Below are 12,670 nucleotides of genomic sequence, written 5' to 3' on the forward strand. Positions count from 1 at the left end.
ATTATAAATTATCTTAAGGCTTTGTGCAAGGACATCTGACATTGCACTGAGTTACATTTAATTGTTTAATCTGTGTTTAGAGATGCTTAGGTTGAAGGTAAATTGTGGAAGCACTAAAGTTCATGGTAAACAATGCAGCTGATAAATGCATTCACTCGAAGAGGTTATTTTGTGTAGATAAGCAATCACTTTTGTGACAGGGTCAAAAGGTAATGTTAACCTTCTTGGTGACCCATTCAGATTGTATTCTCTGAAAATATAATGGTTCATAAATATCAGAACTATTTTCATGTGTGTTTCTGCTGTTAGGTTCAAGGAATTGCTATCCTTTGAACCTCTGATGAGCTTGGTAAGTTTGATGAGAATGACAAGGGTGGGGAGCACTATAGTATGGCATGCAGAAGTACATCTGCTTTCCATGCTGGTTTTCCTTCCTGGTAAATATTAATGAATTCTTGGGAAGTGCATTTCCAGTGTACCTCTGGCTCAAAGTACCTTGAAAAGGTTTAGATTTTAGGGTTATCCATCGGATGCAAATATGGTCAGATCTCAGGATTATGAAATTCTAGAGGTGTAATACAAGATATTTATAAATTATATCTAATGACCCTCAACTATTACCAGATATAAGTGTTATAACTATTTTACACTTTTTCTCAGTATAAATAACGAAACCAATTTATGATCAAGTAATGTGTTTCATACTTTTAATGCAGAAGGTTCATTTACTTCATTTAGGATGTTTAATTGTTGTAGTGTGGTCATGAGTTTGTTAAGTCTTGCATATCATAAATAAAATGGAGCAATAAATATTAGGTATGTAAATAGGTCCCATACAGGGAGCAAAGTGAAGCATTTTCATGAGAGAAAAAAATGGGAATTGAATCTAAAAGCATGTCTAAAATATCTTCCAATGAAAAGGAATTTCTAAGAAGGGGCTCTAAATACAAGCAATTGCATACGAATTCATTTGTATTCCATGGCCTTTAAAAGTTTTTTGGGATGTCTCTTTGCATTTCCTACTCATTAAATTACTGTTGACTGATTGGGCATTGCTGTTGCACAGATGAATATACTTTACACTGAGACAAATAATCAAATAATCTGCTTTGGTTGAATAAGAAATGTTGGGTGGGACGCCAACAGAATGCTCTGGCCTTTTATAAATGGTGTTACAGGAAGATTATATACTCTTCACCAAGATGGTAGACCTCAGTTTAAGGACTAAATCAGAATGACAGAACCTCCAACATTGCAGGACTCTCTAAATATAATCAAGCTAATCGCACAAAACCTGAACGGGTACTTGAACTCATGAGTTACTGCTTCAATGACCTGTGCATTACCACTGAACCGGGTTGACATTTGCTTTTGAAGCCTTCTATTGGTAGATTTTCTTCTGTCTAAAGGTGGGCTTTAAGATTTTTTCCAAGCATTCACGCTTGATCTCACTAGAAGTTGAATAACGGGTCCATTTTGCCTCTGGCTTCTATCTAATTTAACCACCTGTAAACTACAAGGAACAACCCCAGTGTTATTTTACACTGTTTGCTATTTAGACATTGCTACAATTACTTTTGTATGCATTCCAATCCCTAAACCCTTCATCTTATTATCGGTAAGCTTTTCAAGATTGCTATGCCAAAAATTTTAATGTGCCACATGTCAGAAAACACTTTGAAAAGATGGGACTCACGTTGGTACACGTTCTGAAACATTTTAGAATCTTAGTTTGCCTGCCCCCAGCTGAGAAAAAAGGATTCACTGCAAGGTTTCTTTCAACCATATATACTCCAGACAGATGTGGATTGACGATTTATGTACAAACCCTATATTTATCTTTGATTACATATAAATACAAATTAGCTATTTTCTAAAAGTGGTTACAATAGCAATAAATACAAAATAAGAATTTGACCATTATACTTCATATGTTGGGGTTAAACCCATATAAACATGTACATCTGAAATACAATTAAACATCATTTAAAAGGAACAATTCTCTGATTAAAATATTTATTTTCCCAATTTCTTTTTAAGTAGACATAAATATATTTTCAAAATAGATGTTCCTATTTTGTTAATTCTTTTTATATAAATAGTGTCTTCATTGGGAAAGAGTAAAGTGTCAAGGTTTTTTTGTTCTCTGATAAATTTTCCTGCTTTAACGACATCCACAACCCTCTACAACCATATCCTGGTAATTCTTTAATACAACTTTGTCATGTTCATCAAGATAAAGCATTGAGATGGGACTAAGGTCTGTTGGGACGCAGCACGCCCTGGGAATGTTTGCATTGACAGAGTTCACCAACGTCTGCACAATAGCATGGTTTGTTGAGTTTAAGTGGTCTGCCAGTGGAAATGGGCACTCTCCCTGGCAGTAAAAAGCATGGTATCCTGGAGGTGCCACTATCCAGTCATTCCATCCTACATCACTGAAATCCACATATAAAGGATGACGCTTGCAGCTAGACCGGAGTCTCTTCTTCTGCTTGTGTTTGGCCTGGCGCCTCACTCTCTTCTCAAGAGTGTGTCCTTTGCCATCGTGACTAAACGTCACCAATAAAGGTCTCATCTGAGGCCAGCTTTCCTCATCCTGATGCAGAGACCGACTGACCCTGACATGTCCTTTTGAATGTTTGCACTCCTGGTCCAAGTGGATGACCTCCACCATAAACCCATGGTTGGGCTGGCCCTGTACGGTCCATCTCATTACAGAAGGGCTGACGTCAAAGCTCTCCCATCGGCTCACATTGTGGCGCACCAGCTTTGTGTCTAGCAGCCGCGTGATTGGATCACGGCTAGACGGCGCCGTTGACTTGAGAATCTCATAAACGTTGATGCGATGGTAACCACCGCTGGCGTTCAGGCAGGCCTCTCGCACCTGCTCACGGTAGATCCGCAGTTCTGCTGAGGTGATGAGTTCCACCTTGGGTATAGAGTTCAAATTGAAGAAAAAGCGGCGTGTTGTTTCTTCTCTGGCTCCAGGCAACTCCTCCATTTGTTCTGTTACAGGAAAGACATTAGAACCACTGTCAGACACATTCAAGGCTCAGAGGTAACTTTACCTAACACGATGATGAAATACATAATATCGAGATAAATAATGTTGAGATACGTTATTCTAGTGGCCACTTTATTAGTTACACCTGCTTGTCAAAGCAAATATCTAATCAGCCAATCATGCAGCAGCAATTCAATGCATAAAAGCATGTAGACATGGTCAAGAGGTTCAGTTGTTGTTCACACTAACCATAAGGATGGAGTAATAATATGATTTAAGTGACTTTGACCATGGAACGACTGATGGTGCCAAGCAGGGTGGTTTGAGTATCTCAGAAACTGATGATCTCCTGGGATTTTCATGCACAACAGTCTCTACAGTTTACAGAGAATGGCACAGAAACAAAAAAAAAACACATCCAGTGAGAGACAATTCTGTGGGCAAAAACGCCTAGTTAATGAGAGGTCATTAACTAGGAGAATGGCCAGCCTGGCTCAAGCTGACAGGAAGGCCACAGTAACACAAATAGCCACACATTACAACAGTGGTGTGCAGAAGAGCCATCTCTGAACACACAGCACATCAAATTGGTAGGGCTACAGCAGTAGAAGTCCATGAACATGCGATCAGTGGCCACTTTATTAGATACAGGAGATATTTAATTAAGTGGTCACTGAGTGTTCAGAAAACAAAACAGGTCCAATATTGATGCAGAAACAGACTGCACATCTCATTTGAGTAAAATGTTATGTCATAGATTAACAGCAATGATAGTCAATAGGAATGGTTGTACATTGAATAAAAAGACGTGCTCTATTTTCTCAACTAATCTTCACTAATAAAATACTATTTGCTACATATCTTCTCAATGCGAAAAATGTACAAAAGCAAAGATCAAACCAGCTATAAACTCAGTTCAAATGCTGTGTATTTTCCTTCCCATTTCATTCAGGTTGTAGGTTCTGAAATGATGTTTGCTGCTTAAGGACGGGTTGTAAATGAGAGATGTTTAAGTAGATCTGTTTATTTTTAGTTGAAACCTCAACTATTAGGAAGAGGAAACATATCCAGAAGCTCATGCTACTTACGACTAGTATTTGACTGAAGCCCTTATTTTGCTTAAATACGACAACCACAGGAATGTTTACAAATTGTTAGGATATGTCTGTGCAGGGGATCCAAACTGAATCACCCAAAAACTTGATTTGAAAAGCAGCAAAAATTAGCAAAGTTCATTTACTGAGCTTGGAGTCTGGAATCACACTTCAATGTCTCGCAATGCCTCACTTAGACTCAAGGAAGAAATAATAGCAAAGGGAGAACTCATTCCAACTTGGTCATACGTGATGAGCCTAAGGGGTCCCTTGATCACAAGTGTAGTATAGCCCTGATCCAAACCACACTCTCCCTGGACACCACAAATGCACCAATTGGTAAACACTCTGGTCCATACCCGAGATTGTGCCATATTATGTAATTACTTTTCAAAGGGTTTGCTCTAGGCCATTTGAAAATAGTTCCACTAACATTGGAAACATGCCACATTGTTTTATTCATTGCTAATATGCTCCTGTATACATCTGTTGAAATGTGGAGTATGGAGTTAACATCACGTGGAAATGCTATAAATACCTGGGCTTGTTTAAGAATATACGCTTCAGCCTTAATAACATGGTAATTTTTCACACTTGTTTTTAGCTGGGAGTGGTCTCCCTGAAAATAAATGAACTTCATTTGGCTTCTTGTAATTAAAAGTTCAGTGGTTTCGAAATAAAAAGAAAATCAAAACCTGGAATGTGGCTACAGTCTGGACTGGGGTAGCCAAGACAGTTTTTTTTAATTGAACTTCGTGTAAGCAAAAGAAGCGCTTTCGTGACTAACAGCTTCGCGGGCGTTAGGACCTGGGAGACATCTAAGTTCCAACACGCGAGATTGGCATCAGAAGCAAACTTCTTCTGAATAGAGTGGATTTATTAAGACGTCCTTAAATTTTGTTCGGGAGGGGCTGATGCAGATCTAACATTCCTGTAAATAAAGCTGTTGTGTTTCTGAACCAAGTATACTTGTATTCAATTTTCTTGGGACGAACTTTTGAAAGATCTGCAACGCTTGCGCCTAATTAATGGGAATTCAACTGTTAAACGGGTTAACCTAAGTAATGCAAAGGAACACATTTTATCCGACTGGTGCGGGAACCCCTTTATCAATGTCCAGCAAATATCGTGAAGGGGTTCCTCCTGCCACTACATTATCCCCAGGTAAGCACAGTCTGAGCTATCTTCAAAAAAAAGTTCTAACGTTCGGCAAATTATCACAGTTTAGTCTCTACAGATAACCAATATCAATTATTGAAAAATACGTGTGAACAACAAAAGATTAATTCTCCGGTTTGCTAGCATTCGTCAGGATTGGAAGTATCAAGTCCCGTACATATGAGACAGAGAGATTTATGCGACATCCCGTGAAAAACAAAGGCATCTAGAGGCACGCAAATGCCGGGAAACCTCTCCACAAACCCCAGATAAGATAAGCTTCAGGTGTTCTGGAGAGAATAAATACATCTGCCCATTGTTGAATGCCCTATCTTGCTCTGCAAAAATGTGCCTACGACATAAAACCTGCAAACCATTAACCAGAACGGTCCACAAAACTCATTCCACAATAATACTGCCAAAACGTTGACTGTCACAACAGAGCAATCTGCATTTTCTCCTCTGGCGGGTCCGGCAGTGGTGCTCCGCCGGTCTGCTGGCAACGTGTAAAGTGGATTTATTTAGACGATGTGGGGGGCTGGGGAAGTTTGGTACGGGGACGGATATCACGTATTCTACCTGTTTTGGAGTTGACTGTGCTGTGAACCCAAGGGCCCAACCAACAGGAAATGCAACTTGTAAAAAAAAGACTGAAATCAAGTAACTCTACCCTTCAGTTCAGTTACACGCCAAAATGCTGATAGCACAATTCTTGCGCAGTGCTTGCGCGTGTGTCACTCCTATAAACTGTCTGCACTTACAAATATTAATATGCATGTTGGATGTTATTATGTGGCCACACACACTGTATAGTCTTTATGATGCCCCTACAATGAGAGAACTGAGCAGGGTGCGAACTGGGGACACCTGGCAAATTCGCTGCCACTCTGCCTTACCTTCGTGGTGGAAACTCCTGACTGTGTTGGCGCGGCTGGCTGGTTTCTCGGGGAAATGGGACAAGACCGATCTCCCCTCACGATGCTGAGCTTCCTCGCCGGCGTGCAGCTTGTACAGATCCACCATGTACTGCGGGATCACCGGATTCTTGCCGGGGTGAGGGCGGCGCCGGAGGCCGAACATGTTGAGCAGGCGCAACTCGAACTCCTGGAGTATGCCCTCGGCTTGAAGTGGACTCGTCCCTTTCGAGTTGGCTTGGTGCTCAGCGAACTTCTTGCGGCCGACCTCGGGGATGAGCCCTGCTGAGCCTCCAAACAGAACTTGACAGAGGAAGAGCACCATCAGAGATCGTCTCCCGGCCGTCATCGTGTCTCTGCGGGGAGCAACATGGGGGGGGGGGAGCTGTTATTTCAGTGCTACATGTGGGAAAACGCACACAAACACGAAAAGGGTGAGCAGATAGTGGGGTTGGGGGGAGGGGGAATACATTCAACGACAGGTAGACAGATACAGGGGGTGGAGAGAGGAAGGGAGAGACACACTAAATAAGAAGTTCTTGCTGAGTAAGGGACAGCCGGACGGGAAGTAGGGAAGAAGGATGGTTATAAAGAGTGAAATCGAAGAACAATCACTAACTTCGAATTTTTAATTAGTCACGCCACTGTACCTCGGTACATGTGACAATAATAAACCAATTACCAGTTAGATTGCTAGTGTGAGAAGTTGTGCGGCGGGGTGCGAGCAGAAGAAGAAGGAAGGGGAGCGCATCTTCTTTTAATTCTGTGATAGCCCAGCGAGTAAAGCGAAAGAGACGTAAAAACAAAGGTGAACGGGAGCGGGCGAATCACACGTGTGCATCTATGTGTGTTTGAACGAGAGAAGGAGAAAGAGAGAGAGAGAGCGGGAGAGAGAGAGAGAGCAGTTGTTTACGTTTGCTTGAACTTATTGTGTCTGGGATGGGACAAATCACAGGGCTGAGAAGTAGACGCACAGGTGCTGTCTTCGCCACTGCTGGTGCCTGGGCGCGCTGCTACACAATGCCAGGACCCGCTTACCTTTCACTAAGCAGCCGACCAATTCACAGGAAGCCGCACCGCCGAAAAGTCCATTTAATCGCGTGAAGTCTTTGAGAGTTTTCTTTAAAAAAGTTATTAACTTGACCCGCCAAACACCCCCCCCCCCCGTAGAAAACAGTGTGCTGCACTCTTGCCGGCCCAATCTCGGGGCTAGATCCTATTTCTCTTTTCCCACCCTCCTCTTTTCCGGAAAACAAGACTCATAAGACGCCGAAACATCTGGTTTGGGAGGGGGCAATATGTTTCAGAAGATCGTTCAGCCTTCGTTTATTCCCCCCCCCCCCTTTTCGGCCGTTCTCCCGTCCACCGGAGGTTGATTTCTTCAGAATTCACCAAGTACTCGGGACGTGACGCCGCTCTCACACGCACTCGCTCTCTCCGGCACACTCCAGCCTCGAAAGCCGAAGGTGGAGTGCCGGCGAGTCCCGCGATCGGACGGGGACTACCTGTGCTGATCGCATTACTCCTCCGTCAATTCCGCGCTAATGAGTCTCGCTGCAACCACAACCACCAACCGATCACACGCAGGATCTCCAGTCTGTTCTCCTCTGCCTTTTCAGTCAAAGTGCAGACTGAAAATGACCAACATATATGGAAGGAGAAGGGGAAAGAATGCCAAGCAGCTGATCCGAGTGCATTCTAAACGATAACGCCAAAACGATTAAGAAAAGCTCCACGGTTTCCTGACAGGATCGACCTTATAGATATGCGAATTATTATGCATTTAATCTAGGGTGTGTGGGTGATTACAATAAGCCTTTTTTAGCTGGCAAGTTTTCTCGGCGTGTGGCAGGACTCCCTCTCCATAGTAATTGAGTATTGAATAATAGTTCAATTCAATATATATTGAATATTACATATACCTCTGATATCATGACTCCCGGGCCAAAGCAGCGTTCTGCCAATCAAACCGGGTAATGATTACTGACACAGATTCGACATTCAGATCATAGCGATAGATTGTCTTTGGCAGAGCTAAAAAGATCCTTGGGAAGTCTGTGAACAAAATGCTTGCAGCAGGAACAAATTGCTCTTCGCATTTATTTCGGGGCGAGGTGGGGGGGGGGGGGGAAGAGACGAAAAGTGCTTCGGAAAAAAAACTTCCCCTAATGCATCTAAAACGCACACACTTACACGCACGCAGCTCTTAAATATCGCTTTTGTATTTTAACTCTTTCAGAGCCCGGACTCGTTCTATGTGTTCTCTGCTCGATAGACTTTGATGTACTCAGCGTGTTTTATAACTTTCTGGGGCGGTGGGTTTTAAGAGCAGACCCGTGAAGATCTCGTTTCATATATTATAAATGACTTGCTTTTGTGCAGAGCTTAACTTTCAGAAGTCAAACTTTGAATAGAAACAAGGTCCAACTTCCCCCCGAAGAACCACACACTTGGCTCAAACGCATCCTTTTAAATGGTAGGTCAACTTCCTCCAAACTTTTCTTAAAGAAACTGCTTCTCTTCAGCTGTAGTTCTGCACTTTATTCGCTCGTTTTAATCAGGACGTATTTTTAACTGCAACGTTCAAAGTGTACATGGCCCACTTGTCACTGGGACAGCGAGCTGCTAAACTTCACACTTCACGACACACCTGACGAAGTGTAAGGGAGGAACATGGCAAACAACAAATAAAGGGCCATTTCCTCGGTTTTAATTTTTTATTGGTAGCAGGCATTGAAAAAAATAATACACGTGTGGACATTATTAATTATCTGGGCCATTGCAAGGAAAGGGTAAAATATAGACCTGAGATCGAAGCGAAGACGTCAGGCGGGGAAAGAGCCCGAGAAAGCACTTGTGTGTCCTGGACAGATAATGGAATCAATTAGGAACGAAACAAGGTCAGGTCTGACATGCTGCCGAGAACGGAGAGGCAGAGGTATGAGCGAAGAGCGCCAACTTCAGGACGGGTTGCGAACAACCGTTGAATGCTGGACTTCGCATCTCCGCAACAACGATTCCTTTGTATGACTCTCCCTTTCAGAGGAGTCAAATCATTGGAGACTCGGCGAACTCAGATCGGATCATTCCCTCATCCCTCCGCGTTGTAGTTTAGCGCCTTTGCAAAAAAAAAACTTTATTTCTTTCCTCCCATTAAAAAAAGATCTGTTCAGGTGTGAATGTTGAGTAGGGGGGCGGGTTGCCGAAGCGCAGGGATGTGACTGAGAAGGTAGAGAGAGAGAGGGAGGGAACGGAAAAGCAAGGAGAACAAGTGTATGAAACGGGGAAATATAACAATTATGGGACGCGGCTTTTCTTGGATATCCAGGAGTTCTTATAGGAACAGAAAATGTGACTGAATTTAAAAGACTGAACTCGTAAAAAGTCCTGGAAAGTAAATCAACATTTAAAATAATGTCATGAGTTTTAGTTGGAAGCTAGGATTAACCGATATAATTGCTCAATGCGTTTTAATTTCCCGTGTGCAGCAGTTAAATCTCAATCTTATTTATCGCTTTAAGTAAATCTCAGCCATCTCCTTACCTGATTGGGAATATTGCATTAGATCAGACGGCTGCTCGGTTGAGAAGCCGGAATCCGGCTGCTCCGGTTAGCGAGAGTTGAAAAAGTGCGGAGAAGGAAAGGCGAACCATTTCACTGGGTGAGCGAATCTCGGAGACACGGAGGTTATCCTTGGATGCGCGAGGATCCAGAAGAGAGTCGGGGCGCCCGGTTTAAACCATCTGCACCTAGTCAACTCTTCCAAGCGGATGACTTCACACTCTCTTGACTTAACTCCTTTCGCCTTCCTATATTGTGGCTGGCAGCGGGAATGTTTACAGCACAGTGACTCACTCGCTTGAGACGATCTTCATATAACGTCATTACATCACAGGGGGATTTTTGTGTTAAAAAGGGTCTGTGTTTTTGCGAGTGTAAACAGGGAGGGAGGGGTGGGGGGATTGATGCAGTGCCTGTGACACAGAGAGGTTCCTGCACACTGTCATCGGATTTCTCCGTCAGACACGGAGCGAGAACTGCTGAGTGTGGAACGCGTGCAGAAACTGTACTTGTTATATAAATCCTGGGAAAATCTACGCGAGGCGACCTTACGCGCCAACAGTCAGAACCTTAAAAAAGCATCCAGCTTTAAAAAAAATCATCTGGGAAACTCCGGGCTTTAAAGAGGGAGATCTAAACTGAAAGGGCTGCTTAGAAACAGATAAATCTCCGAGGTTCATGGTTTTTTTAAAATCAAATCCAATAAAGTCACGTTGGCTGTCCGAGTTGGAAACAGATTGATGTCGCGTATTATTGGTTCTTTCTGTTTAAACACTTGTTGTGTTTCCTGTTACACCTTGCCTTAGGGCATCTGGGCAGAAATTACGCGGGAAATAAATAGACAGTAAATGAATATACTTCACTCGTAGCTTTTGTGTAAAACGATAGACCCAACCGCATACGCAATCAGATCTCATAAAACCTTGGTAGGCGGAGGAACTGTGGTTATTCCCACTCAAACTCGGCGCTCTTCGTGATATACGTGCAACTCCACCAGGAACACCGTGCGGGTTGTCCCCAAGCGGTCAAGTGAACGCAAAGAACCGGGGGGGTGGGGGGGCTGTAAGAGCTCCGGGACGTGGCCTCCTCTGCTCACCCTGCTGTCCGGTCACGCAGTCCTTCGGTTTGCAAATCGTCAAAAAATGTCAGGTGTAACAACACGATATCGCATTTCACCCAAGGCAGAGAAGGTCACCTTCTGTGGTGCTACACGGTGTTTGAGGTGACAACAGCACCGTTCTTTCTGCGTTGGTCCTTCCAGAGGTCAAATGAGTCTTTGGCGTTATTGGGAATGATGAACAAATACCTATTGGGCTCGGGAAATTATCCGCATAGTGGTTTCACTATCAGGAATACCGAAGTGAAGAGTCGAAGGCATCGGTATACTTTGCCGTATGCCTGGGTGTGGAGACAATGCGTTATCGGTTCCTATTGACCGCTTGTTTCGGCTTGTTAGAACCAAAATTGAAACTCAACTTTCTTCCCGGACAAAACCGGTATTAATACCGTTTCTTAACAAAATAAAAAGTCGTACTTGAGTGATATGTAACGCTTGCAGGAATCTGGGAAATGGGAGCCAAGCACGTTTTGCTCTGTGACATCTGGCCATTTGGGGACACTTTCTTTTTGTCCGGGAGGTGATGGCAACATACAACATTCGCCATGGGTCTCGGCTTCTATCAAGAGGACTGGGCAATATTTGTCCCTGCATCTTTTCCTGGAGGTGCCACAATAATTCTGCTTATGACGGATATACCTTGTGCGCAGTGGCGCAGGCATTAACTTAGTGCCATACAGTATTTCACTTTAGTGGGCTAGGAAAACACCCCCTCTCCTCTTTTTCATTGACCAATGGTTGCTGTTGGAGAACAGGGTAAAACTCAATACAAAGAGAAGTGCAGGGGGGCGGTTGGTTATAATACAACTGTATAAAATGTCGGTCAGACCACCGCAGGAATATTGTATACAGTTCTGGCCTCCATGCAAAAGGGAGGGTTTGATTTCACTGAAGAAAGTGCAGAGGACCTTCAACTGACGTTGCCTCGGGTGGTCTATTTCAATTAGCGGGAAAGGCTGGGCGGATTTGTTTTCATTGGAGCAGAGAAGGCTAAGGGTGACTTCAGTGAGGTCTAGAATATTATGAGGGTCATGTTTAAAATGCCAACGAGAAACTTTTTTTTTCTGTGGTAAAACCAGAAGATGTAGACGTAAGTTAAGGGGTGGAAGGTACAGCGGGGATCTGGGGAAGAATGGTTTCAATCTGAGAGTAAATAGAAGCTGGAACACGGTGGTGGAGGCAGAAACAGATTTAGATTCATTATATTTATTGCATGTACATTGAAACATGCAGTGAAATGTGGCGTTTGCATAATCAACCAACACAATCTGAAGATGTACTAGGAGCAGTCTGCAGATATCACCGACGTTATCAACAGTATAGAGGGAGGCTGGTATAAATGGATCGTTAATATTCGGCAGAGATATATGGTGGCTGAAAGGCTTGCTTCACCCTATGACAACAACTTTAGAAGAATAAGCTCCATAGTTCAATAATAACAATAACTTCTATTGCACTTCAAAGCAGTAAAATGCCTTACGGTGTTCGCAGTAGTGCTGTCATACAAAAACGGGACAGATGTACAGTGAGTCTTAAAGAAGAAGAGAGAAGTTAAGATGTTTGTTGAGGGCGGGGGGCGGGGGGCTGGTAACATTTTGGAGGTTGGCACCTTGAAGCAGAACAGCCATGGGTGAAGAGAAATGAAGATGGAGCTGGAGGAGTATAGGTTACTGGGACAGTTAAGAGTTAGGCAGGGATAGTGAAATGAGGAAGAAAGAAAAAGCATGCTCTGCCATCTAATGGTTTATAATATTTATTTCCTAGGCTGATATAAAAGTAGACTCTAGGGCAAGACACTTGGAAATACTCCAGTAAAAAA

At 43.2% G+C, this 12,670-nt stretch overlaps 1 protein-coding gene across 3 annotated transcripts; it reads right to left on the reverse strand.

The window, feature by feature from the left end:
• Positions 1–693: 693 nt before the first annotated feature.
• On the reverse strand, positions 694–10,151 carry LOC140730619 (bone morphogenetic protein 2-like). 3 transcript variants are annotated; one of them, XM_073051325.1, is made up of 3 exons: positions 9,717–10,151; positions 6,156–6,529; positions 694–3,009 (listed from the first exon to the last, which is right to left on the reverse strand). In XM_073051325.1, the coding sequence occupies exons 2-3, from the start codon at positions 6,520–6,522 to the stop codon at positions 2,165–2,167; spliced, it is 1,212 nt and encodes a 403-aa protein (XP_072907426.1). In that variant the 5' UTR covers positions 6,523–6,529; positions 9,717–10,151; the 3' UTR covers positions 694–2,164. The 3 variants fall into 3 exon arrangements, with proteins under 3 accessions (XP_072907426.1, XP_072907428.1, XP_072907427.1); XM_073051327.1 differs by lacking the exon at positions 9,717–10,151 and adding an exon at positions 8,096–8,245; XM_073051326.1 differs by lacking the exon at positions 9,717–10,151 and adding an exon at positions 7,212–8,019.
• Positions 10,152–12,670: the final 2,519 nt, after the last annotated feature.

The sequence above is a fragment of the Hemitrygon akajei genome, chromosome 7, assembly GCF_048418815.1.
Source record: "Hemitrygon akajei chromosome 7, sHemAka1.3, whole genome shotgun sequence".
Taxonomy (NCBI): domain Eukaryota; kingdom Metazoa; phylum Chordata; class Chondrichthyes; order Myliobatiformes; family Dasyatidae; genus Hemitrygon; species Hemitrygon akajei.